The sequence below is a fragment of the Mus caroli genome, unplaced genomic scaffold, assembly GCF_978045245.1.
Source record: "Mus caroli unplaced genomic scaffold, Mus_caroli_1 scaffold_14, whole genome shotgun sequence".
In the NCBI taxonomy this organism is placed as follows: domain Eukaryota; kingdom Metazoa; phylum Chordata; class Mammalia; order Rodentia; family Muridae; genus Mus; species Mus caroli.
In genome coordinates this window covers 77,154,777-77,182,040 of record NW_028227269.1, presented here as the reverse complement: position 1 = coordinate 77,182,040, position 27,264 = coordinate 77,154,777, and the positions used below count along the sequence as shown (strand labels likewise).

General features: G+C 38.4%; 1 protein-coding gene across 16 annotated transcripts in view; it reads right to left on the bottom strand.

Moving 5' to 3' along the window:
• Window positions 1-27,264, bottom strand: part of Gphn (gephyrin) — a 460,638-nt gene that overhangs the window by 10,932 nt on the left and 422,442 nt on the right. For all 16 annotated transcript variants that reach the window (XM_029484276.2, XM_085830493.1, XM_029484278.2 and 13 more), the window contains 3 exons: window positions 17,666-17,753; window positions 5,372-5,445; window positions 879-943 (listed from right to left, as the gene is read on the bottom strand). In XM_029484276.2, the coding sequence (XP_029340136.1) occupies window positions 879-943; window positions 5,372-5,445; window positions 17,666-17,753 (227 nt within the window). The remainder of the gene's footprint in view (window positions 1-878; window positions 944-5,371; window positions 5,446-17,665; window positions 17,754-27,264) is intronic.

The following is a 27,264-nucleotide window of genomic DNA, read 5'->3' as shown; positions in this document are numbered from 1 at the left end:
ATTACTGGATTTTATTTTTTTAGACTAAGTCTTACTTTTTATAGGTAAGACTGGCTTGGGATTTAAAAATAAATAATAATATTGGTGAGTAATTAATTTTTTTGGTCTTTGAAGCTATAGTGATTTCCCTGCTTCAGCCTCCCCAGTTTTGGAATTATAGGCACAATTAAAGGATACTTGTAAAATTACAAAGTAGCAAATAGATACATAAAGTTCTAAATCACTTTACAGTTTATCAAGATTCATAAAGACTTAAGATACATGGCTGAAAATAATAAAAGCAGAATTAATAAATTCTTGGAAACTGGGCCACCTTGCTTTTGCTCTGTCTGAACACATGTGTTTCTGCTCACGTGGGGATTAGGTGGTGATGCTGATGTCACACTGGTGTTATGTAGTCACTGGTACCTGTCCCCTGGCCCTAACCATCTTAAATTTTTTAATACCAGAAATATTGTTGTAAGTGTTTGCATTAAGACAATGTCTCGTTATATAGCCCAGGCTAGCCTTATTTCATGATCACCCTGCCTCAGCCACCTTAGTGCTAGAATTACAGATATGCACTGGCACACCTTATACTATGTGATCTGGTATTTGAATGATTGACTGTACTTCCTGTTGTGAGATCTCATTAGACTTCCCACTTATATTTTGTTAACCTCTGAGGGTAAGGACTGTGCCCTGGAAGAATATTCTGGTTTGACTAGGTATCAGTCCATTTTATAGGTGAAGCAGAGAAACTAAGCGATTTGCCAATAAGTAAGGCCATTCAGATTATAAATCAAGTGATGCTGATTAGAAGTTGGCTATATGAGAAGTCCAAAAGTTTTTTGGTCATTTTTCTAGAAAAAGGAGAAAATAATTTTGATGATCCTTACCTGGTAGTGCAAAAATAATTTTTCTTACACCATCAATATCCAAAGTTGCAAATGTTGTTGGCAAGCTAGAAACAAAAAAGAGTGTTCTTGTTTGTGATTGCTAAGTAACAGAAGAGGTAACTTTGAGTGCTCTAGTTTTCGTGCTGAATGATTCACTTACCATATAAAATACTCTCCTGTGGACTTGTCGTTAAACCTTCCTACTTGTAAATCAACCGCTTTACTAACATCTGCTTTCAAGTATCCAAACTTCTAATTTTCTGTACCTTATTTATTTATTTTTTGTCAGTGCCACAGGAACATGTTCTATATCCTTTTACTCAGTGATATTTATAGTATTTTTGTTGGAGAAATAAAACTCTCCTCTTATTATCAGGATACTACCTGATAATTCATATCTAAATGTCTTTGTTCAAGATAAATATCTCTGATCTTAATTATTTTTAAAAGATTTATTTTTTATTTTATGTGTATGAGTATTTTCCTGCATGTGTGCATGTGTACCACATACATGCAGTGACTGAGGAGGTCAGAGGGATGCATTGGATCCTCTGGAATTTAAGTTATGGATGGCTGTGAGGAACCATGTGGGTACTAGCCACCTGAGTCCCCTGCAAGAGCAGCCAGTGCTCTTAACTAAAGAGGCATCTCTCCAGCCCCTTATCTTCTAAAAACAACCCTCAGCAATAACCATAAAAAACCCTTTCACTTATCAAATATGATTTTGAACTAGATAAATCAAATTCTGTGGCTAGAACAAAGTTAAAGCAACCTTTTCCAAATATCTGACATAAACTTCCATGGGACATTTAAGAGGGCTGCGTGGTATGGGTAGGTAGTTGAGGACAGTGATTTTTTTTCCTGTTGTCACATAGAATTTGGCTGTAAAATTTATATATGAATCAAACTTAGGTGATGCAAACTTCTCAGGAAGCACTAAAACTTCCCGAGAGGCAAAATTTAATTATTTTATGCACTAAATTATGGTTTTATTTTGAAGGGCCATTTTTGCATGTTGATCTTTAATTTTTTTAAACTTATTTACTGTGGGAGTGTGTGTGTGCTACAACTCATGTATGGAAGTCAGAGAACCACTTGTAGGAGTCCTTTCTTCCATATGGGGAAATCAAACTTAGGTTATTAGTCTTGACAGCAAGTGCCTTTCCCTGCTGATCCATCTCACTGGCTTCTTGGGTTGATCTTTAAAAACAGTCCTTTCAGTTGGGCAGTCAGTGGTGGCACATGCCTTTAATCCCAGCACTCTGGAGGCAGAGGCAGGCCTACCTCTGAGGCAAACAAAGCAAGTTCCAGGACAGCCACGGCTACACAGAAAAACCTTGTCTTAAAAAAACCAAAACTAACCAACCAACAAAACCAGACCATTCACTCATTACTGTTTACTCTGTTTGACGTGGTACTGGGGATCCCAACTCAGATCGCCGCGCTTGTGCTGTGGGGCTTTACTGACTAAGCCATCTCCAGTTGCCTGAGTATCTTTTTCTTTAAAATTAAAGACAATTATATTTGGAGTGTGCTGTATGTGGAAAGGGCAAAGCTAACTTATTTGCTTTTCTGTTTTCTTTTTGTTCCAACAGTGAGTAGAACAAATAACCCACAAGCTCTTATATTAAGATAAGTATAATATTCTAGCCAGCTAAGGGAAGATCACTTAAATTTCTAAGCCACTCTGTTGTGGCAAATTACTTCATGGATAATTGTATTTAAAGTCAATATCAATTATAAGGGCACTTTAAATTTTCTTTTAAACCCGAAAGAGGTAATTTCTCCAAAGGTGCAAACTCAAAAAAGATCTATTTACAACAGAACATTTTATACTCAGTCATTACTATTATAAGTATCTTGTTGCTGGAAGTGTGTTAGTCTGGAAAGCCATTTCTTAGAATTCAACACATACTGCTTATTCTGAAATCAGAGTTAACAGCATTTAGACTTTGATTGTGGTCCCAAAGTGAAAGGATTTTAAGGGAGAAAGAGAAATATGTGTAAATGAAGCACTCCCTAAACTGAGAGTGGGAAACTAGGACCCCAGGATGCAAACATCACCACCACAAGTTCTGCTTAATTCTCCACAGCTGGAAACAAGTAATATCAGTGACTTTCCCACAAAGGGAAAAAACCAAATCTATGTTTGAGAGGAGAAAGACAGTGACATGCTTTGGGGATGTCTTCTGTGCTCTGACCAAATCACCTCTGTTCAAAAGCACTGGGGAAATGCTCAGTATATAACATTAGCATATGACAGGCTGTTATTTAGTTGTTTTGTTCTTGTCTATGTAAATGATGTGGAAGTCAGAGAACTCTGCAGGACTCAGGCTCTTTCTCTTCCCTTCTACCATACTGGTTCTGGAGATTGAACTCTGGTCATCAGGCTTGTTTACTCACAAAGCTGTCTCGATGGCCCAAAAGTTTTTTTTTTTTTAATTTTTAATATATTTTTGTGGATTTTTCCAAGCAGGGCTTTTCTGTGTAGTCTGGCTGTCTTAGAACTCTGTCAGTACACCAGGCTGGCCTTGAACTTGGAGATCCATCTGCTTCTGCTTCCTGTGTGTTGGGAGCAAAGGTATGGGCTATGATCACCTGGCCCAAAATGCTATTCTTAATAGAATGATCCAAATCCCATAGTTTCAAAAACAAAAAGGTTTTTCCTGCAATTGGGGCACACATTAGGGCATACAGACATATACTGCCAAGGATCTTATGAAATTGAGGAGAACACCATAGGGTTAATTTTTTTTAAGATTTATTTTATGTAAATGAGTGTTTTGCTTGCATTTATGTCTGTGCACCATGTGCATGCCTTGTGCTTGCATAGGCCAGAAGAGAGTGTTGGATTCTCCTGGAACCAGGGTTGCAGATGGTTGTGAACACCATGTAGGCATTGGGAACTGAATGCAGGTCCTCTGCAAGAACAGCTTGAGCTGTTAATGGCTGAGCCATTCTTCTAGGTCCTTTAGGGATAATCTTATCTCTGTACTAAATAAGGCTAAATTATGGGGGTAAAGCCTCATCCTTGCCCTAGAACTGAAACCCAGTACTAACAAACCTTGGTGACTTTAGGCTGGTATTTATTTATTGGTTTACAGGGTTTCTCTGTATAGCCCTGGCTGTCCTCGAACTCAGAAATCCACCTGCCTCTGCATCCCAAGTGCTGGGATTAAAGGCGTGCGTCACCACTGCCAGGCTAGGCTGGTATTTAACTTACAATGATGCTAAGCTCCCATGCCACGTTTTCTCACAGTTCATATGAGCCCCATCAGAGAATAACTGTGAATTAAAGCAGGGTTACTGTTTCCTGGGACATGTGCTAAAACACTCTCACACACACTGAGGCATGAATAGGTGCTTAGATTTACTCAGTGCCAGGATCTAAGATGGTAGCTTTATTGCCTGAAGACTATGTGTGCTTTATGAATATAACTATTGGGTATTTTTGAGGATTAACCATTATAGGACCTTCTCCCACCAGTTCTTTCTAGTTTTAGGAAATGTGAAAATCTTGTATGGTTATTTCACTAATGGGAAGCAATGTTAAACACCATTATGAAGTTTTTATGTGAAGAAAGAAAGCAACTGAATCTGAATCTAAGTTATACGGGTAACAGATAGAGAAACATGTTCAATACAACCCAAGGAAGCAATCATTCTATCTACTAGATATGTCATAGTGATCTATTTTCTCCAACAAGTCAATGGCAAAAATAAAAAACAAAAGAAAACAAAACAAAAAACACACCAAGATAACCACCACCACTACCACCCCTGAGCCCCAAATCTAATAACAAAGATTCAGGGAGAAATAAACATTTAATAGAGATTTAATTACTAAGAGCAACAAATGGACTTTACTTGAATCACAAATTAGAACAATTATAAAACAAAAAGCATTTTTTCTTGACATTTTAGATATTAGATAATAATGCAAAAATTTATTTTCTTTGAAAAGACTATATTATTGTACTTAAGAAAGACAATGTTCTTGTTCTTATGACCTATCAAAATGACATGTCTAAAACTAGCTTTAAAACATCCTAGCCACTTTTCCCCCAAAATGAGATTGGGAATTGGTGAAGCAAATGCAAATGCATGCTGGTAGTTACTGACTTCAGTAATGGACATGTGGTTGGGCTCAGTGTTTTTCTACTTCCCTATATATTTGAGAATTTTCATGCTAAACTATTTTAAGAGAGAATGAAGGTATGGGGAGAAAAAGAGGGAAAGGCACTGAACACCGTAATTACAAAGGAAACAAAGTTAGAAAATGTCTTTGCTTTGTTTCTACCAAACTCATTGATTCATAAGATGAAATCTTATTTCAAACTGGAACTGCACATGTGAAAAGTATTCTAGTAGTAAAATATTTTCTTTATTAAAATAAGAAACCCATAATAAAAAGTATAATACAAAGAATTTAAGACTTGATTAGTTAAAGCAATCCAAATAACCTAATATAGTAGATAAAAGTATTTTCATACCCTGGCTTCATAAAAACTCTGCCAAAATGGATCTGAGCATGAAGATCAATGTCCAGCACCTGCTTGAGATAGTCCTGCAAATATTAAAAACAGTCATTTTATTTTCAAACATTTTAGTATCAGACTTTTAACACATTAATGACAATAAAATTGATTTATGATAAAAAAGATCATCTTTGTTATTTTAATGATGTGCTAATCTCAACTATTCATTCCTCACTCACTCTCTTACTCATTTAATAATTATTTTTGGGGTGCTCTGTGTATGTAGAGGCTCAAGGGGATATAACCCAAACTAAAGAGACAATTTCCCTGCTTTTCTAGAAAGCACATTGTAGAGGCAGAGGCAGTGCCGTAATACCAGTAATCCTAGCACCTAAGAGAAGGACATAGGAGAATCACAAGTTCAAGGCCAGCCTGTGCTAAATAGTAACACTTTTTCTTAAAAATAAAAGCATAAAGAAAATTTTAGTTTAGTAGAGGAAGCCAGATAATAACTAGAATAACAATAGTAATGTTTTAATTGATGAGTTTTTGTCCCTGAGATAAAATTTTATGACCAAGAAAGACCATTAAATAAGCCTCTAAAAGTTATGGCTGGCATGGCACAGTTACAATAGTGGTACAAATGTTATAGGGTACAGCAGCAAATGGACTGTCTATATCACACCCCTTCTTCAGGCTCAGGGACCACTGCAAAAGTAGCAGTACTAAAGATCCTAAGAGCCAGAGTCAGGATGGACAGAGTGATACTGTGTCTTCTGCTCATGTCAGGACTGACATACTCATGAGCTCAGCTCTTGTGGTAGCCTGAATAAGACCTCAACTCATATGAAGAAGCCAACAAGTCAACATTGTATCACAGAATGGGAATGGATTTATGAGCCTGCCCCTAACTGAAGAACTATGGACAACTGATGGTTTCTGGAGGAGGTTGAGTCAGCCTCTGGTAGGTTAAACACATTCTAGCAATGCCCTCATCTCTGCAGGAGTGAGGTCCTTTGAGACATGTCAGACAAACTAACTTCCTGTCTTCTTTTCCTCCTTTCTTTTTTCATGGGGATGGGGCATGTTTTAAAAAAAAGAAAAGAAAAGAAAAAAAAGACAGGGTTTCTCTGTGTAGCCCTGGCTATCCTAGAATTTGCTGTGTAGACCAGGATGGCCTTGAATTCACAGCTATCTGCCTGTCTGTTTACAGAGTCCTGGGATAAAAGGCAGGTGCAACCACCCAGCTGCAATTCATTTTCTAATACTTGAGCATATTTTGATTTTTAGAACAAAGTCTTGATTTTTATTAAACGCCATATCTAAGAGTCCTGTACTAGTAATCATTTACAATCCTTTGTTTCTACAGTCAATCTTTATACCTGCAGGGTAAACACGTGACTAGACTAGGCTTCTTTCTCCCTTACCTTCGTTTTTCAAAGGACTATTTTTCTGGATATAAGTTCTGTATTGGCAGTAAAATTCCTGAACGTTGAAAGTGCTATTTTATTGTTTTCTGGGTTCTCTCATTTATGTTGAAATGATTTCTGTTAGTTTTGTCTTTCCTTTTGAGGTGGAGTGCTTTGGTGAGATTGGTTGTTGTTAAGGATTTTCAGTACTTTGGCCAGGATTACCCAGGTATGGTTTCTTTGTAGCTCCTGGAAATCTCTGGCTTGTCTTTTGTTAGTTTTGAAAATTCTTTGTCAGGGCTGGGGAGAAAGTTCAGGCAGTAAACTGATTGCTATACAAACTTGAGGAGCTGACTTTGTATTCTCCTCTCCCACGTAGAAAAGTGAGGCTCTACTGTAGGTACTTGTAATTCTAGCTCTGAGGAGGCAGAGACAGGAAGAACCTTGGAGCTGGCCAGTAAACCTAGCCTGGTAAGCTCCAGGTTCAGTGTGATAACTTATCTAAAACACACACACACACACACACACACACACACACACACACACACACACACACACTTATGCTCATGTTTTCTTCTTGAACTTTATTTATATATGCTAAGACTTTATCATATTTGTTTTATCTGCTTCCATATTTTCTATTGTTCTTTTAAACTCAGTTTTCAATTTCTAAAGTTCTTATTTTTGTTACTTTTTTGGAAATATGTAGCAGTTTTTAGAGATTCATTGGAGTAATATAAAAATCAGTTTCACTTCTGGGGTTCTTTCATGAAAATGTTTTCTCTCAATTTTAAGTCATTTTGCTAGGAAGTTCTGGGTAATGATATATTACAACAGAAAAAAAAATGTTTTCTTTTAGTGACCTGCTGAAGCATTGCCCTTCTTCAAGACTGAAGTATTTTCAAGATGACCATCCTCCATGAAAAACTTTGAATTCTTTCCTTTCTTTTTTGAGACAGGATCTCACTAGCAGCCCTGGCTGTTATGGAACTTGCTATATAGACCAAGCTGGCCTGAAACTCACATAGATATGCCTGCCTCTGCTTCCCAAGTGCTGGGTTAAAAGTGTGCAACACCATGTTCAGCTAAATCTTAGATTCTTTTTTTTAAAATTTTTAATATTTTTATTACATATTTTCCTCAGTTACATTTCCAATGCTATCCCAAAAGTCCCCCATAGTGCCCCCCACTTCCCTACCCACCCATTCCCATTCTTTTGGCCCTTGCATTCCCCTATATTGGGGCATATAAAGTTTGCAAGTCCAATGGGCCTCTCTTTCCATTGATGGCCGACTAGGCCATCTTTCGATACATATGCGGCTAGAGACAAGAGCTCCCGGGTTCTGGTTAGTACATCATGTTGTTCTGACAATAGGGTTGCAGATCCCTTTAGCTCCTTGGGTACTTTCTCTAGCTTCTCCATTGGGATCCCTGTGATACATCCAATAGCTGACTGTGAACATCCACTCCTGTGTTTGCTAGGCCCCGGCATCGTCTCACAAGAGACAGCTATATTTGGGTCCTTTCAGCAAAATCTTGCTAGTGTATGCAATGGTGTCAGCGTTTAGAAGCTGATTATGGGATGGATCCCTGGATACGGCAGTCTCTAAATAGTCCATCCTTTCATCACAGCTACGAACTTTGTCTCTGTAACTCCTTCCCTGGGTGTTTTGTTCCCAATTCTAAGAAGGGGCACAGTGTCCACACTTTGGTCTTCATTCTTCTTGAGTTTCATGTGTTTAGCAAATTGTATCTTATATCTTGGGTATCCTAAGTTTTGGGCTAATATCCACTTATCAGTGAATACATATTGTGTGAGTTCTTTTGTGATTGTGTTATTTCACTCAAGATGATGCCCTCCAGGTCCATCCATTTGGCTAGGAATTTCATAAATTCATTCTTTTTAATAGCTGAGTAGTACTCCATTGTGTAAATGTACCATAATTTCTGTATCCATTCCTCTGTTGAGGGACATCTGGGTTCTTTCCAGCTTCTGGCTATTATAAATAGGGCTGCTATGAACATAGTGGAGCATGTGTCCTTTTTACCGGTTGGGACATCTTCTGGATATATGCCCAGGAGAGGTATTGCTGGATCCTCCGGTAGTACTATGTCCAATTTTCTGAGGAACCGCCAGACTGATTTCCAGAGTGGTTGTACAAGCTTGCAATCCCACCAACAATGGAGGAGTGTTCCACTTTCTCCACCATCTGCTGTCACCTGAATTTTTGATCTTAGCCATTCTGACTGGTGTGAGGTGGAATCTCAGGGTTGTTTTGATTTGCATTTCCCTGATGATTAAGGATGTTGAAAATTTTTTCAGGTGCTTCTCTGCCATTCGGTATTCCTCAGGTGAGAATTCTTTGTTCAGTTCTGAGCCCCATTTTTTAATGGGGTTATTTGACTTTCTGGAGTCCACCTTCTTGAGTTCTTTATATATATTGGATATTAGTCCCTTATCTGATTTAGGATAGGTGAAGATCCTTTCCCAATCTGTTGGTGGTTTTTTTTGTCTTATTGATGGTGTCTTTAGCCTTGCAGAAGCTTTGCAGTTTCATGAGGTCCCACTTGTCAATTCTCCATCTTACAGCACAAGCCATTACTGTTCTATTCAAGAATTTTTCCCCTGTGCCCATATCTTCAAGGCTTTTCCCCACTTTCTCCTCTATAAGTTTCAGTGTCTCTGGTTTTATGTGAAGTTCCTTGATCCACTTAGACTTGACCTTAGTACAAGGAGATAGGAATGGATCGATTCGCATTCTTCTACATGTTAACAACCAGTTGTGCCAGCACCATTTGTTGAAAATGCTGTCTTTCTTCCACTGGATGTTTTTAGCTCCCTTGTCGAAGATCAAGTGACCGTAGGTGTGTGGGTTCATTTCTGGGTCTTCAATTCTATTCCACTGGTCTATTTGTCTGTCACTATACCAGTACCATGCAGTTTTTATCACAATTGCTCTGTAGTAAAGCTTTAGGTCAGGCATGGTGATTCCACCAGAGGTTCTTTTATCCTTGAGAAGAGTTTTTGCTATCCTAGGTTTTTTGTTATTCCAGATGAATTTGCAGATTGCACTTTCTAATTCGTTGAAGAATTGATTTGGAATTTTGATGGGGATTGCATTGAATCTGTAGATTGCTTTTGGCAAGATAGCCATTTTTACAATGTTGATCCTGCCAATCCATGAGCATGGGAGATCTTTCCATCTTCTGAGATCTTCTATAATTTCTTTCTTCAGAGACTTGAAGTTTTTATTATACAGATCTTTCACTTCCTTAGTTAGAGTCACGCCACGATATTTTATATTATTTGTGACTATTGAGAAGGGTGTTGTTTCCCTAATTTCTTTCTCAGCCTGTTTATTCTTTGTGTAGAGAAAGGCCATTGATTTGTTTGAGTTAATTTTATATCCAGCTACTTCACCGAAGCTGTTTATCAGGCTTAGGAGTTCTCTGGTGAATAGGTATGGAGAAAGTGGACAGCCTTGTCTAGTCCCTGATTTTAGAGGGATTGCTTCAAGCTTCTCAGCATTTACTTTGATGTTGGCTACTGGTTTGCTGTAGATTGCTTTTATCATGTTTAGGTATGGGCCTTGAATTCCTGATCTTTCCAAGACTTTTATCATGAATGGGTGTTGGATCTTGTCAAATGCTTTTTCCGCATCTAACGAGATGACCATGTGGTTTTTGTCTTTGAGTTTGTTTATATACTGGATTACGTTGATGGATTTCCGTATATTGAACCATCCCTGCATCCCTGGGATGAAACCTAATTGGTCAGGATGGATGATTGTTTTGATGTGTTCTTGGATTCGGTTAGCAAGAACTTTATTGAGGATTTTTGCATCAATATTCATAAGGGATATTGGTCTGAAGTTTTCTATCTTTGTTGGGTCTTTTTGTGGTTTAGGTATCAGAGTAATTGTGGCTTCATAGAATGAGTTGGGTAGAGTACCTTCTGTTTCTATTTTGTGGAATAGTTTGTGAAGAACTGGGATTAGATCTTCTTTGAAGGTCTGATAGAACTCTGCACTAAACCCATCTGGTCCTGGGCTTTTTTTAGTTGGGAGACTATAAATGACTGCTTCTATTTCTTTGGGGGATATAGGGCTGTTTAGATCATTAACCTGATCTTGATTCAACTTTGGTACCTGGTATCTGTCAAGGAACTTCTCCATTTCATCCAGGTTCTCCAGTTTTGTTGAGTATAGCCTTTGGTAGAAGGATCTGATGGTGTTTTGGATGTCTTCAGGATCTGTAGTTATGTCTCCCTTTTCATTTCTGATTTTGTTAATTAGGATGCTTTCCCTGTGCCCTCTAGTGAGTCTGGCTAAGGGTTTATCTATCTTGTTGATTTTCTCAAAGAACCAGCTCCTTGATTGGTTGATTCTGGTGCTGGTCCGGCCGGAAGAGGCCTGTGGTCCTACTCAGGCCGGTTTTCTGCTTCCCTAACTAATGCAGTCTCCTAAATCTTAGATTCTTAAGAATTATGAAAATAAATGTTTATTTCATTAGCTTCTCAATTAGTCTTTTATTCTTAGCTTCTTGATCTTTTGTCATACCTCCTGCCCCAACACCACATTGGGGATTTGTGATTCCTTCCTTCTTTGCCCCTCCCAAAAGGTCTTGTTACCTATTTATGTAGCCGAGGCAGGCTTTGAATCCAAGATCCTCCCTCAGGCCCTGTCATAGCATTTTCCTTGTGGAATTAGAGACAGATACTACTAATCTCAGCAAATGTTTTCAAAAGCCTATTGTCAGGAATTCTGTGTGAGAGGCATGACCTTGAAACATATGTATATTATATGTTTTTACTAGATCACAACAACCCTCCACAAATAGATTAACAAAATAAATGCCATTTGTGGTATATACTACAATGGAAACAACCAGGCACTAGGAGAGGCACTAGAAAGTAGGCTAGAGAATTAGGAAAGGCCACTGTAGAAGAAGTAGTTATGTATTTAGCTATGCCCTGCAGAGTAAGAGGGATTCAGGCATGCAAAACGTTGAGGAAAAAGAGTGAATTATATCATTTTGAAAATAATTTTAAGGTAACTAAATAAACAAATAGAAGTGATAGAAAGTTAACTAGTGAATAATCGTCAGATACTAATTTTTACATAAGATATAATAAACCATTCCTATAGTTTTAAGTGAACAAATTTTTAATAATGTAATTTGCTTATTTTTGCATGCTATGGAGAGCTCAAAACTTGAGAAGTGACTTTCATTTGCCTCGTTTTATAAAAATGATGCCTAAACAAAGCCTTAAGTATAATTAAATTTTAATTAACTCAATAGTAATGAATTTACTTGTGGGATGTGTGTATGTGTGTGTGTAAAATGTGTGTGTGTAGGTGTGGATGCTAAAGGGTAACTTTAGATATCTCCCTCAATTGCTCTCCACTGTTTAAGAGAATTATGGTTAGGAGATAGGAGAAGAGGAGAGGGGGAGGTGGAGAGGGAAGGAGAGGGGAGAGGGGAAGAAAGCATGTGGGTATGAGTGTGTGATCACATGTATAGGTCAGAAGACAACTTGTGGGAATTGATTCTGTCTTTCCACTGAGTAAGTTCTGAGACCCACACTGGGTCAGTAGGCTTCAAAGCAAGCCTTTTTTACATGGTGAACCACTTCACTGGTCCATATCCACCTCAGTTTTTAAGTGAGGTTTATCACTGAACCTGGAACTCACTGATATGGGCTCCTATCTTCCTGTCCCCACTTCCAGAGCTGCAGTTACAGTGCAGGCTGCTGGCACTTGGACTTGAGTTTCAGATCTGAATTCAGGTCCTCATGTCTGTGTTACAAGCACTTTACTGACTGAGCCCCTCCCCACCTACTGCATCTTAGATATTAATTAATGTTTTCCTACAACATGAAAATTATTTTCACATAATCTTCCTATTGGGTTTATACTTCTGATTAAAGAAGCACAACAAAGAACAAATATCCCTTACTTATGACTGAGTGAAACCTGTCCCAAACTATTTATAAGCATAGTGAAAAAAAAAACTTATTTATTTATACTTTATGTGTATCAGTGTCTTTCCTGTATGTGTATTTGTGCCTGTGAAGGCCAGAAGAGGGCATGAGACCAGTACAGGGGAACACCAGGGCCAGGAAGCAGGAGTGGGTAGGTTGGGGAGCAGGGCAGGGGGAGGGTACAGGGGGCTTTGGGGATAGCATTTGAAATGTAAATGAAGAAAATATCTAATAAAAAAATAAACGTCAAAAAGAAGAAGAAGGAGGAGGAGGAGGAGGAATGAGAACCCCAACTATATAGTTACAGACGTTGGTTACCTTGAAGGTACTGTGAGCCAAACCTGGATCTTCTAGAATAGCCAGTGCTCTAACATATACACAGATTCCACTCTAGACCCTGTGTTCATTTTCAAGTTTTTTTTCTTGTTGTTGTTGGTAGTGGTTTGAAAAATTAGGTAACATTTTAGCCTTCTAAAATTCAGACTTAAATTTAAGAGAAAGAAAATGTTAGAATTCTTTTACATTTAAAATTATCTCCAGAGTTCCTAGAGGGCTTCTAGAAGACTACAGGTTGGTTTTTGCATCTTATAAGAAGAGAGTGGAAATAGTTAGGCTTGTTTGATATGCTATTCTTTTAAAAGTTTCATGGGAGGAACTGCCATATCTGAGAAGAGATGCTCACTTGGCTCTAGGTTAGATTCCTACAGTAAACTGGTATTTTGTTGTTGTTTTTTTTTTTCGAGACAGGGTTTCTCTGTATATCCCTGGCTGTCCTGGAACTCACTTTGTAGACCAGGCTGGCCTCGAACTCAGAAATCCGCCTGCCTCTGCTAGGATTAAAGGCGTGTGCCACCACGCCCGGCCAGCAGTAAACTGGTATTAATACACATATATCAGAAACTGACTGTTAAGCCTTATATCAATTTGATTGGACTGATGAATGCCTAAGAGATTAATCAAGCACACCTCTGGAAGGACTCACTAAGTGAGAAAATCGTGCTTTGACACTGAATACTATCACAAAGAACACAAGGGAAAAGGAGAAGACTTATCACATGCGGGCCTCTCTCTGCTTCCTGGCCACCCTGATGTGAGCTGTTCTGTTCCATAAGGGCCTCTTTGCATGATGGATGGAAACCTCTGAAAACAACAGCTATAGTAAAGCCTTACTCTCTTATATTGTTTATATCAGATATTTTATGAAAATGATAAAAAGTGATTAACACTGTTTGATTTACATGAACTCTCTATCTAGAGATTTGATAGATAAAACTTTCATAATTTTACTACCAGACAAAACATTCACCTGTACTCCTCAGTCTAGTCTCAGGGTCACAGAGCTCCTGCTTTGCCCTAACAAACCTAGGATCAGAAGTATATGCCAACACACCTGGCTAGTCAAACTTATGAAGTCATCTCCCCAAAAGAGATTTCACACAGTTCTGACAACTTGCCAGACCACACTGCAGGAGAGCCTGGAACTAAATTCCTAACAGGTCAGTGATGGGTGGGGCCATACCTTGACCAGGACTGTGTAGTTATACATATATCTTGACTTGTGTTTAACTTGAACTTCATGTCAGGATCCTGAAGATAGACTTGCAGTTAGGAGGTCACTAGACCTATTTACTATTCTCAGTGTGGTCAAGTTGTGTAAATTTCCTTTTTCTGCTTTACATCATTGCTTGTTTAAACTAGCCTACTGAAGAAAGTGACTGAGCCTTGATTGTTAAGGTTGCTGGGGCCCAGGCTCTGACCCTAGCAATTCCAATACATCTCTAGGAGATAATAAGGACAATGACCAAGTCCTGGGGTCTTGGGAGTAGTTTGAGATATCCTTATCTTAAGATCTTTGCCTGGTGAATTAAAGTTCTAGTGTAAGAATCTTGAAACAGAGATAGTAGAATAAAGAAAACCAGTATGCTTAATTATATTGGTTTTGTTTTCTTCTAAATAAAACTCTAAGATAGATGATATCTTTGTTAGCACTAATAGATTAAATTCAGAAGTGTTCATCTTCTGTTGACAACATTTTCATCATAGCTGCCACGCCTGTGTGTACATAAGGTTTTGCCTCTGTAGAGGTATAAGGGAAGACAAACAATTAGGTTTGCCCAGCAGCACTATCCCACAATTAGCTCCCTAGAAACTAAGATAAATTCTGTATAAACAACCCCTGAAAATACATTTAACTTTAAACAGTCCTGAATTTAGGGTATGCTTTTGTGATATTAAGAGCAATGTGATAATGAAAACATGCTGCAAATAATTTCTTATAGCGCTTCCACAGTACAGATTCCAAATGTAGTTTTTGGATTTCAGGAGATGTCTGTATTATGTGCTTTACCTGGTGCTTAAGGTTTCAAGGAAAGACTTACACAGCTAATTGTGTGTAGCAAGAATACCTATCCACACTATTAACACTTTCCTTCAAGCTATAATTTGAAATAGCAGTCTTAGACTGAGATTCTTTTCTTTAATGGGTTTTGGAGACTAAAATTATGTTCTCAAAAAAAGAGTCTGAAATGAAAGTTGTGAATGAAAATGCAGGTATTTTCTGTTCAGGTTACTGAATTTGTTCTCAGAGAGAAAAGAATTCATGAACTAGCGTCAGGTTGTAAGCTTAGACCATTTCATAACTATAGGGGGCAGGGTCCAAGATCATGTATACAATTATATATTATATATACTCTAGCTCCTAGAAAATATGAATTTAAAAACCAGGCATGGTAGCACATCTGTATCTCACTCTAGAGCAGGAAGCAGCAAGACAGACGTTCAAGATCATCATTAGCTATATAACAAGTACAAGGGTAGCCTGGGCTACAGGAAACCTTGACTCAAAAAAATAGAAGAAAATATGAATTTATTAAAACTGTTATGATGACATCATAATGTTAAAATTTAAGTCATTATTATGAGGTATGAGAAAATTTAGAAATAGGCAAAACATTTCTAAAATATTTTTGAGACAAGCCATAAATTTGATTTTATCAAGGAACATTTTACTTTAATAACATTATTCAATGGGTCTAATAATCATAAACTAACATTTCATTAAGACATATAAACTTAGTGATACTACAATGCTAAAACTGAGATTTATATAAGATTAAAATATACTATGTACAAAAGACTTTAGTCATATAAAGTCACACATATGTATATATTTTTTCATTGGAATTATCAATCATTTATGAGTTGCATAAAGAAGATGAAAGGAACTTCTTCCTTTGGTTCTTCTTGTTGGGAGCAGAGGCTGAAGGATATGGTGGGTGAGATGGTTGCCTCTGTGAGGTCATGTTCAAATTGAAGAAAGGTGGATCTTTATCTTGGGCATAAATATATAAAGGAAGTCCCAATGTAAAAGTGAAAAACATGTCTTCAAGTATGAACAAAAAGCACTCTATAGTTTGTGAGATTTTTCCAGGATGCTCCTGATGTAAACACCCTGATTAATTCCATGGCATCTTTTTTAGAAAGACGAGTGCTTTCTTTTTTTTTTTTTCTTTTTTTTAAATTTATTAGATATTTTCTTTATATACATTTCAAATGCTATCCTGAAAGTTCCCTAAACCCTCCCCACGCCCTGCTTCCCTACCCACCCACTCCTGCTTCTTGGCCCTGGCATTCCCCTGTACTGGGGCATATAAAGTTTGCAATACCAAGGGGCCTCTCTTCCCAGTGATGGCCGACTAGGCCATCTTCTGCTACATATGCAGCTAGAGACACGAGCTCTGGGGGTACTGGTTAGTTCATATTGTTGTTCCTCCTATAGGGTTGCAGACCCCTTTATCTCCTTGGGTGCTTTCTTTAGCTTCTCCATTGGGGGCCCTATGTTCCTTATAGATGACTGTGAGCATCCACTTCTGTATTTGCCAGGCACTGGCATAGCCTCATGCGAGACAGCTATAACAGAGTCCCTTCAGCAAACTCTTTCTAGCATATGCAATAGTGTCTGGGTTTGGTGGCTAATTATGGGATGGATCCCCGGGTGGGGCAGTCTCTAGATGGTCCATCCTTTCATCTTAGCTCTAAACTTTGTCTCTATAACTCCTTTCATGGGTATTTTGGTCCGTATTCTAAGGAGGAATAAAGTATCCACCCATTGGTCTTCCCTTTTCTTGATTTTCTTGTGTTTTGCAAATTGTATCTTGGGTGTTCTATGTTTCTGTCTGGGCTAATATCCACTTATCAACGAGTGCATATCTAATGACTTCTTTTGTGATTGGGTTACCTCCACTAAGGATGATATCCTCCAGATACATTCATTTGTCCAAGAATTTCATAAATCCATTGTTTTTAATAGCTGAGTAGTACTCCATTGTGTAAATGTACCACATTTTCTGTATCCATTCTTCTGTTGAGGGACATCTGGGTTCTTTCCAGCTTCTGGCTACTATAAATAAGGCTGCTATGAACATAGTGGACAAGTGCTTTCTAAAGCCTTCAAGCTTTTAGCTTTGTGGGATTCTGATAATGAATACTAGATGCCTACCTAGTCAACTTGACACAGCCTGTAAAAGGAGACTCAATTGTCTTTATTAGGTTGGTCTGTGGGTGTTTCTGCAAGAGATGGTCTTAATTATGAAATGATGTAGGAGGGCCCAACCAAAAGGCGGTACTATTCTCTTGATTGGTGGTCCTGGCTAGATAAGAAAGCTAGCTTAGCATGAGCCTGTGATCTAGCCAGCAAGCAGTGTTCCTTAATAGTTTCTGCTTCAAGTTCCTGCACTCACTCCCTTGAATGACAGACCTGGTGGTGTAAGTCAGCAAGGTTTTTCTGTCTCTGTGTTGCTTTGGGTCAGAGTGTTTTACTGTAGAAGCAGAAATCAAATCAAAACACTACCAAACCACAATAGTGGATCAAAGGTAAAATCATCAAGTGACTAAGTTCCACGAGCCCATTTTTCATACCTTTTCCCCCATGGACACACCTCCTGATGTGATGATGACATCAGCACGGCTGATACCCTCATTCAAGGCATTGAGTAAGTCATCTGGGCTGGAATAATGAAGACAAGTATGTTAATACAGAAAGAAATAAACAGTGCTAACTGAAAACTACAAATGTTATTGTTTTACATTATTGTGAGCCTAATAATGTGTTCTGTGTGAAGTGGGAATCAAATGGGTCTCTACAATTAAAAATGTAAGTAGTAATATGGAAAAAGAACTTTGTACAATGCTGAAGTAGTAGCTACTGGCACTTTCACAGGGCTTTTTGTTCAAACAATGCAGTAGAGGAGACAGTGGGGTGCTGTAGGATGTCTGAAGTATTTTGGTTTGCCTATGCGCGGAAAGTCACATGACCTGGAAGTCCTGGGCATACAAGTATAGTTAGTAACCCTACGTGTTGACAGGATCACATAAGACTTTTTAGAGAAAGTCAGGGTGGTGATTTATGCTCATTTTATCGGCCTTCATGAAACTGAAGCAGGATGTTCACTGTTAAGTTTGAGGCCAGCTTGGGCTGTATAGTGAAATTCTGTCTCAGAAAACAAACCCAATGAACAAAGAATCTTTAAAGCGAGTGGCTTGGAGCCAGATCAGAATGGACTGAGACCTGGCTAGAGTGAAGGGCTTGGCAGCAATGATTAGATAGAAGAAGAAGAAGATGATTTTGGAGGTTTCCTCAAGCTTGGAAATATGGAGTCTATCAAATAGGAAGGGGGAAACCCCAAGGACTATGAAGAGCCAATAGGAGCTTACTGGGAAAAGAAAGGATAGGAAAAGGAGAAGGCAGGTTGTATGAGCTATTGTTAAGAGTAAAGGGACAGGATGAATCACGGGGAAGGCAAGTAAGCACGCCAGGCCCCTCCATGGTGTGTATCTGAGGTCTGGGGAGAAGAAGTACTTTATATCAAGCTCACACTGTCCTTTTCTGAGAACATTTTATTTGGAAGAGAGTAGTGTTTACTTTCTGTCCTTCATGGACATCTGACCCAGACATCTGAGAAGAGGGTAAGCCTGGCTTCTCACTTTCTAGGTTTGGCTTAGTCTGTCTATAGCCTAGACCTTGTTCTTTCTGTAGAGTTCCATGAGGTAACACTATAACCTCCCCAGAGCTCCTTCTTTGCTTAAGGTCACTTGAGTTAAAAAGTTTTTGACTATAAAGATATCTTTTGGGTTGGAGAGATGGCTCAGCAGTTAAGAGCACTGACTGCTCTTTGAGAGGACACAGGTTCAATTCCCAGCAACCATATGTTGGCTCACAACCATCTGTAATGGGATCTGATGGCCTCTTCTGGTGTGTCTGAAGACAGCTGCAGTGTACTCATATACATAAAAAATAAATAAATCTGTAAAAAAAAAGATATCTTTTATAATGACTGAATGTGTTCCCCAAATCTCTCGTCCATGAAGCTGGATATCCAGTCACCTTACTTACTTGATAAGGGAAGGGGTTAGGAAAGCTATTGATGCCAGATGGATTAAGTCTGCCTGATGCTATTGATGCTATTGATGCTATAATTGATGCCAGATGGATTAAGTCTGCCTGAGCTTAAACCCTGGTGCTGTTACTTGCTAAATGTTAAGCCTTAGACAAGTTCCTAAACCTCTTTTGCCTCAGTTTTCCATCTGTAAAGTAAGGATAATAGAATTGTTACCACACTGAATGATACAATGTATGAAACACTAGGAATTGTAGCCATAACATCTGTGTTTCTAGGAAAGGTTGTCATTTATCCAATAGTCTGGCAAAATATAATTTTAGGATGCCAGGTATTTCTTTCTTTAAAGTTCAGAGGTGGCCAGAGGTTGAGATTTAAATCAATTTATAGAGTATATGTGTAAAGTCCAAATGACAAGGCAGGTCATTTTCCTGCTTGCATTTCTTGGGTTCTCCCAAGGAGAATCTATGAAGATAAAACCTTGGAAAGTGCTTTGTGGGAGGTTCTGCCTACCAATATAGGACACTTCAGTTAGATGTACTAAAGTACTCATATGTTTACTGAAGGAAGAACCCATGGTAAAAACAAATCAAATCAACTGTAAAATGAATTTTAAAGTTAAACTGGTTAGGCAAATATGGAAGAGAGATTGTACTGAACTGAGGATTCTTTTTCATTTTGATTTAAGGAAAAGTATAGTAAATTATTTTGTTATGTGGTAGAAATAATACCTCACAATGTTATAGTTCAAATGAATATCGATAAAACATAATTTTGTGCTGATACAAGGAAAACAGTTAATTTTACCAATCTTATGTCACTTATAACATGTTGGCTGTACAGGATTTTGAAAAGTGTTTTGAAACAAAACATCAATGACACACATATGATCATGGGACCAATATTTGTAGGTGGACAGTCTTGGCTAACTGATGATTACAAAGGAGTATACTTTCCAATTGTTTCCCTTATTCCTTTCATATTATTCAGTAAACCTTTTTCCTATTTTGTAAAAAAATAAAATAAAATAAAACCAGACAAAAGAACAAAACAAAACAACACAAATAACAATAAAAGAATAAGGAAAAAAACCTGTGTGATCACCTAATCACCAATGGTCCACATGAAAAATTAATTTGCAGAAGTAAATTCCAAGAGATTTTTGTCCCAAATTCTTACTGTAATTCATCTCGTTTTGAAGAAAATGCTCAATGCTACTTTCCACCTTGTGGCTATCTATCTGAAGCCAAGCAAATAGAGCCAAGGAAAGACAATAAAGTTGTATAAATTGTAATGAAAGTTAAGATGGAAGCAAAAAACACTCTGTTAATCATTTATGCAAGCTTTCTATTAAAGCAAAAAGAATAATAACATTTCAAGCATATGGAAGATAGGGCTTTCAGTTTTAAGCTAAAGTTCTATGTTATTGTTAATTATAAGGAAAATGCCTCAAGAGATAAGAGACTGAAAATAACTGGCAATGTAAATAAGGAGAACTTCAGGCATGGGGACACCAGCATGAAAGTTAGAACAGCCAGAAAGGAGCAGGTTACAGTAAAAGCTGGTATAAAGCTGACATCATCTGTAACCAACGGCCTTATCGAACATTCTCATTTTATCCAGGCATGGCAACTGCCCTTTTACAAGGTAGGCACTCCGTAAGTGTGCCAGATTAATCTTCATTTTAAATCAATCTCTCTAATAGTAACTTTGGGAATAAACAATTATAATGATATTACAGTAAATAATAGTTTCTGAGAATGGAAGAGAGCATACCATTTAATATTTTTATAATGATAAGTGGCACTTTCTTTGAGAGGGAACTAAGTAATGTGAAATAGGATTGTGCAGTCACATGTCTGAAAGGCCATTATATAGAAGATGGAGGCAGTTTATTTTAAAAGAAACAGAGATTTGGCTTAGTATTATGGAAATAATATCTTGACTGTAATAATAATAACATAAGAAAAAAATGTGCGGCCTCATAAAAAGGATTTTTCTTACTAAAACAATCAAACCAAAACCATGATGGATGACTAGCTGTAAAAGATTTTCCTTAATATTCTCCATGAGTGAAAGACTGGTCTACATAACATTAAGGTGTGTTAGGGTACCCCTTTAATCCTAGCACTTGGGAAGCAGAGGCAGGTGAATCTCTTGAGCTAGAGGACAGCTTGATCTACAGAGATAGTTCCAGGACAGCCAGGGCTATACAAATAAACTCTGTCTCAAAAAAACCTAAAACACAAACAAAGAAATAACTCCCCCCAAAACCAGCCCCCCAACATGCTGAGCCTATGAGAATACTGAAGATTATACAATGACTATTTCTCGTATAATATGGAGCATAGAGGGAGAAAGTGATTTGAACTCTGCAATAAGAAACTATGTTATGGGTCATACTGTTCTTCCTCTCATTTTTTTTTTTTTTTGGGGAGATACACACATACATCAATACATATACATTCATTCATACATACATACACATACATGCAGACAGATAATATGTTAAAGAAAATGGATGATTTTCAATTAACCAGTGCATTCCTATTAAATTTTGACATAAAATAAAACATTTTTATTTGTATTTCGAACATACTTGTATGGTTCCTGCTATATGCTAAAGTTGAAATGTTGTAACATACACATATGTGTGTGTGTCTCCTTTTACACTGTATAAAGGTGTGTCTCTCTCCTTTCTCATTTGCCTAAGGCACCTTTCTGTAGTAGCTTATTGTCAACTGCTCTGTCTTCGAGTCAGGTCACACATGTGCACCCGCCCAAGAGCTATCTGGATTTGTGAATTAAACACACACACACACTCACACACACCAGTTAATTTTAATATGCCTGCCTTGACTAGCATAATGATTGGGCACTTCTAGTCCTTTCTGCGGATAGCAAACACTCCCTTCCAATATTTCAGAGGTAACATCTTTAAAATCTATATTTTATCTCTGCCACCCCAAACCCAGTTGGGGAAGTGGCCACTAGGGCCACTTACCAGAATTCTTACATGGCTGGTGCATGCTACGACCCTCTCCTCCTCCTCCCTCCTCTTCTTCTTCCTCTTCCTCCCCCTCCTCTTCCTCCTCCTCTCTTCCAAGATCAGGAATCCAAAAGTTCCACCTATGCCTTTCCTGCTGGCATCTTTATTTACCAATTGGAGCCAACTGCGGTCAGGGTCCCTCAGTGTCTTACATGCAGACACTCCATGTAAGCAGTTTTGAGGACCAAAATTAACATTGTAACACAAGCAGCATTAGGCTAAACCCACTTCACCTTTCTGACTAGTTTAATGATGAGCCAAACGGCTAATAGCTAGTAGGAAATTCTGGGAAAGAATCGGGATCAAAGGATTTGCCAGGTGCCAGGACTAAGGAGAGGTGGCAAGCTAAATAGCAGAACTTAGGTTAGTACAAACTGGTAAATTTTAAGAGCTAGTTGGGAACAAGCTTAAGCTAAGGCTTAAAGTATTCATAATTAATAAAATGTCTCCATGTTATTACTTGGGTAGCTGGCAGGTCAAGACAGTCCATTGATGTGTTGTGTGTGTGTGTGTTTTGTGTGTGTGTGTATGTATGTGTGCGTGCGTTCGTGAGCATGTTGAGTATGGAGACCTTAAGTTATGTACAATATCTCCCTCCATCACTCTCACTCTTTATATGGAGACAGGGTCTCTCAAACCCAGAGTTCCCTGACTGCCTCACCCAGGTAGCTGACTTGCCCTGCAAATAGCCTGTTCGGATTCCGTGTCCCATGCCCTTTCAGCTTTACCTGGTTTCTGGAGCTAAGACGTCCAGTCCTCATATTCGTTTGGTAAGCACTTCAACCCTTGAGGCATCTCCTCTGCCTCCTCTCACTTTCTGAACATTAGAATCATTTACATATTTGACTTAAATGGAAAGAAAAAAGAAATCTTTTCTTCAACCTAGAGCCATGACATTCATCTTTAGTTTCAGAGATGACTGATATCAATACCACTCTTTTTAAGTTCTAAATGTGTTGTTAAAAAAAAGGCACAAAAATCCAGTTTTCCTTGACTTAGTTCTATCTTTAAAATAAGTGCTAATTATGATCATAATGTGCCTTTCTAAGCCTATATTATTTGCTATAATATCAATATAATCATTTAATCCCAAAGATATGATGGCGAGATTGATTTAAAGGCATAGGTGGAAAAAGGTGCAAGAGAACTAACTATATCTTACAGTACATCTACCAGAGAATTAATGTGACTTTCTGAAAACTATTCAGTTTTTGTGAAGGAAGAATATAGAGTCCAAAGTATATGCCCTGGCTTTTCTGGCTGACCAACAGATGGCACCTGCTTCATTAACATGCCTCTGCTTTGAAAAGTTGCCTTTGCTAAAAATGATTATGATCCCGAGTAGCAAAAAATTATTTTTGCTTTACTATGAAGTCTGCTGTAAATCAAAGATGAAGACAAAACCTTTAACCAAGTTTATGGTTTATAAATTCAAAGTGCTCAGAAAAGGAAAGGGGGTCCCCTGGGGGAGAGGAAGGGAGCTAAATATAGAAGAAAGTGGGATGAGGGTAAAGGTGACCAACAGTGTACAAGAGATCTGATGGGGAAATGGGGAAAAGGGAAAGAAGAGTAAAATAAAAATAAGAATGTCTGGAAGAGCCACAAGGAACCATAGTATTAACTATTTACCTAAAAACCCACCACACACATACACACACACACACACACACACACACACACACACACACACACACACCTATTCTGTATATAAATATATAGCTTTAATGGGTTTTTCTCATCTGGGCTGATGATGTTTTCTCCAATAGACACAGACCATATAGCAAAAATGCTAATACCAGACATGACAAGCTCTCTTTTGAGTTGTTGGTCAGGGCTATCTAAAATACTTCCAAAACATACAGCCTATTGCTGTTACCTTTTGTTCCCTCAAGAGGTGGAAGGTTCAGACCCTATTGCTGAAGAGACTAGGCACTTCAGAGACAAGGACCCAGAGACCCTTGAGTGGGAACTGATCTCAATGACTAGCTTTCCTGGTACCTGAGGCATTATGTAATGTTACAAAGGAGGGAGGTAGCCAACAGTCCTAACTAGCTATGACACCTATGAACCATATCAATGACCAGCATGGCATGATAACCAGTAGCCCCCAGAGCTGTGTCTCTAGTTGCATACGTAGCAGAGGATGGCCTAGTGGCCATCAATGGGAGGAGAAACCCTTGGTCTTGTGAAGATTGTATGCCCCAGTACAGGGGAATGTCAGGGCCAGGAAGCAGGAGTGGGTGGGTTGGGGAGCAAGTGGGGGTGGGGTGGGGGGGGGGGAGAGAGGAAACTAGGAAAGGGGATAGCATATGAAATGTAAATGAAGAAAATATCTAATTAAGAAAGAAAGAAAGAAAGAAAGAAAGAAAGAAAAGAAAAGAAAGAGAACAAATGGCTTCCTGTGGTGCCTATTAGCATACCAAAGCTCATGCTAGCTTCCAGGCTCTCTCAGTTTCCCATGGCTCCTCTTACTCTGCCTATCTCCATCATCAGCATCCTTTCCTCCAGCTTCTCATTCCCATATAACTCTGCCATTTCAGCCATTTGCTCTTTGCTGTCTGTCTGTCTGCTTCTTTTGGTCCTCTTCTTGCTCTCCATCTCCTACTCCTCTCTTGGCCTGGTCTCATCTGCTGTCCATGTGTAGTTTACGGCTTTCACTTCCTCATCTGGACGCTTCCAGATGCTTCTGGCTGTACTTGACATAGCTACAATAAAAACCTTCCTGTCAAACATATCTTGGAGCCGTCATGTCCCCACTTTATACAGGTAGAAAATTTCTACTGGTATAGTACTATTTAGAGATAACTACTTGAAGAAACAAAATATCAAGGCTTAGGGATTCAGAAAGGCAACTGTAATAGCCACTAAAGAAGTCACCCATTAAGAATGAGAAGACTATCTTTTAATTAAATTCATGTTCATTAAAGTATGAAGAATTCTTTGTTAATGAGAAAAATAGTTTTTAATACATGAGAAACATTCTTTTGATCAAAATTTAAAACTATATTTTGAGAAGAAGAGTTCACTTAATAAGAAGAAGGCAATTTATAAATAACCAATTAAAGTGGAATCTAACTCTCGTAGTTGATTAAAAAAGCCCCACTTTAAGAGCATTAGGGAAGCACTAGGAAGTTAAACCTGCTTGGCTCACAAATTGGAAGCTGTGAGGCATCAATGTACTAGTAAGTCTATCTTGATAATTTTTGCGAAATGTGCCAATTTTTTAAGAACCCAATTTGCTGTCTCAGTACTTATTAATCTTCTACTTCGTGCTTTTATGTGAAGAGGCAGCTTTACAAATTGGCAGCTGCAAGGCTGAAATCGAAATACAGTCTAAGACAAAGCCAAGTAACTCAGCAGGATTTGAGCGGGGATGGCTTCCTAAGAAGTCTTCTTTTCCAGAAGGGGGGCCATTTTACTTAGTTACAGGAAGGAATTCAAGTCTTGAAATGTTACAAGGTCCAAGTCAGTACTTGAGAAGCTTTGTTACTGAGTTGTGTCTTAAGCTGAGGTACAAACAGTATAATAGTTAAAAACAGTTTTTGGAATGAAATGAACCCAATTAATACTGAACTTTATATTTTTGATTAAAAGTGATTTTATTTTCTGTGTTTGAGTGTTTTGCTTGTGTGTTTGTGTGTGTGTGTGTGCACTATGTACACGGGTGGTGTCTGAGATGTCAGGAGAGAGTTTTGGATCCCCTGGGATTAGAGTTAAAGAGTTATAGATTGCCATAAGCCGCCGTGTGGGTGATAGGAACCAAAGCTGGGCTGTGGGAAGCCACATGTGCCGTTGCAGAGTGGCACAGGCTTCTGCTGGCCACCACGCATACATAGGCAGGAAAGTTTTTTGCCAAGATGAGGTTTTGAGAATTAACCCAAATTGACCAATCAGATGAGAGAGAAGTTAACCAATCAGATGAGAGAAAAGTTAACCAATCAGAAGAGAGAGAAGTTAACCAATCAGAAGAGAAAGTAACCAATCAGATGTAGGCATGCAAATGAGGTGGTAAGCATCAACCAAGCACAACCAATCCGGGTGTGAGACACGCCTCTCCTAGGCCTATATAAAGCAGCACCAGTGCTGGGCTCGGGGTCTATTCGCCTCTACAATCAAGCTCTCCCAATAAACGTGTGCAGAAGGATCCTGTTGCAGCGTCGTTCTTGCTGGTCGAGTAGGATGCGCGCAAGACTGGGCCCTCATAACAAGTACTCTTAACAACTGAGCCAATTCTTCAGCCTTGAATTAAATTAAGGTTGATGGGAAGTGAAGACAGTATAGGAAAAGGTGGCTGTCCAGTCCAAGAGACGCACCCTCTCCAATTGCTGTAGACACAGTGACTATCAACATAGACTTTGTCCTATTAATCAAGAAGCTTACTGTTATTTGTTGGGAAAGTACACACATTGACTCAATGTAACAAATTCTTTACCTACTATGTTTAGGCTAAACATGAAAGCAATTTTATGAGGAAACTAGAAAGAAAATATAAAAGTTGAAACTCACATGATGACCAATATTTTAACTAAGTGTTGGCTACAACTCTGCATTTCCTGGCATGAATGGCACCCAGTAACTCATACTGTCTAGTAGTACAAACAGGCTGACTGGTTACTGAAACAGATGGTTCTCATTTGTCTTGTATAAGCTTGACTAGTTTCATATTCAAGGAAGGGAAGACAGGATTTGGGAGCCAATGCTGTTACTGAATGAGGACCGAAAGCCATAGGAAGGGAGAGCCTTAGGAAAACTTGTATTAGCAGAATGAACATAGGAAGAAAAGCTTCAAAAGCCAAGAAAGCATAGATTACAAATGGCAGGATATAAAACTGCTAAAGAGGCACAACAGCTGTTTGTTTATTTATTTATTTATTTATTGAGATAGGTTTTTTCTGTGTATCCATAGCTGTCCTGGAACTTTGTAAACCAGGCTCACCTCAAATTTAGAGATATGCCTGCCTCCAGTTAGATATTAAAATCCACTGCCTGGCTAAACAGACTATTTTAATAAAGTGTTCGAATGAAGATGAATCAACACTAATAACAGTGGTACTATTGCATGCCATGTGACA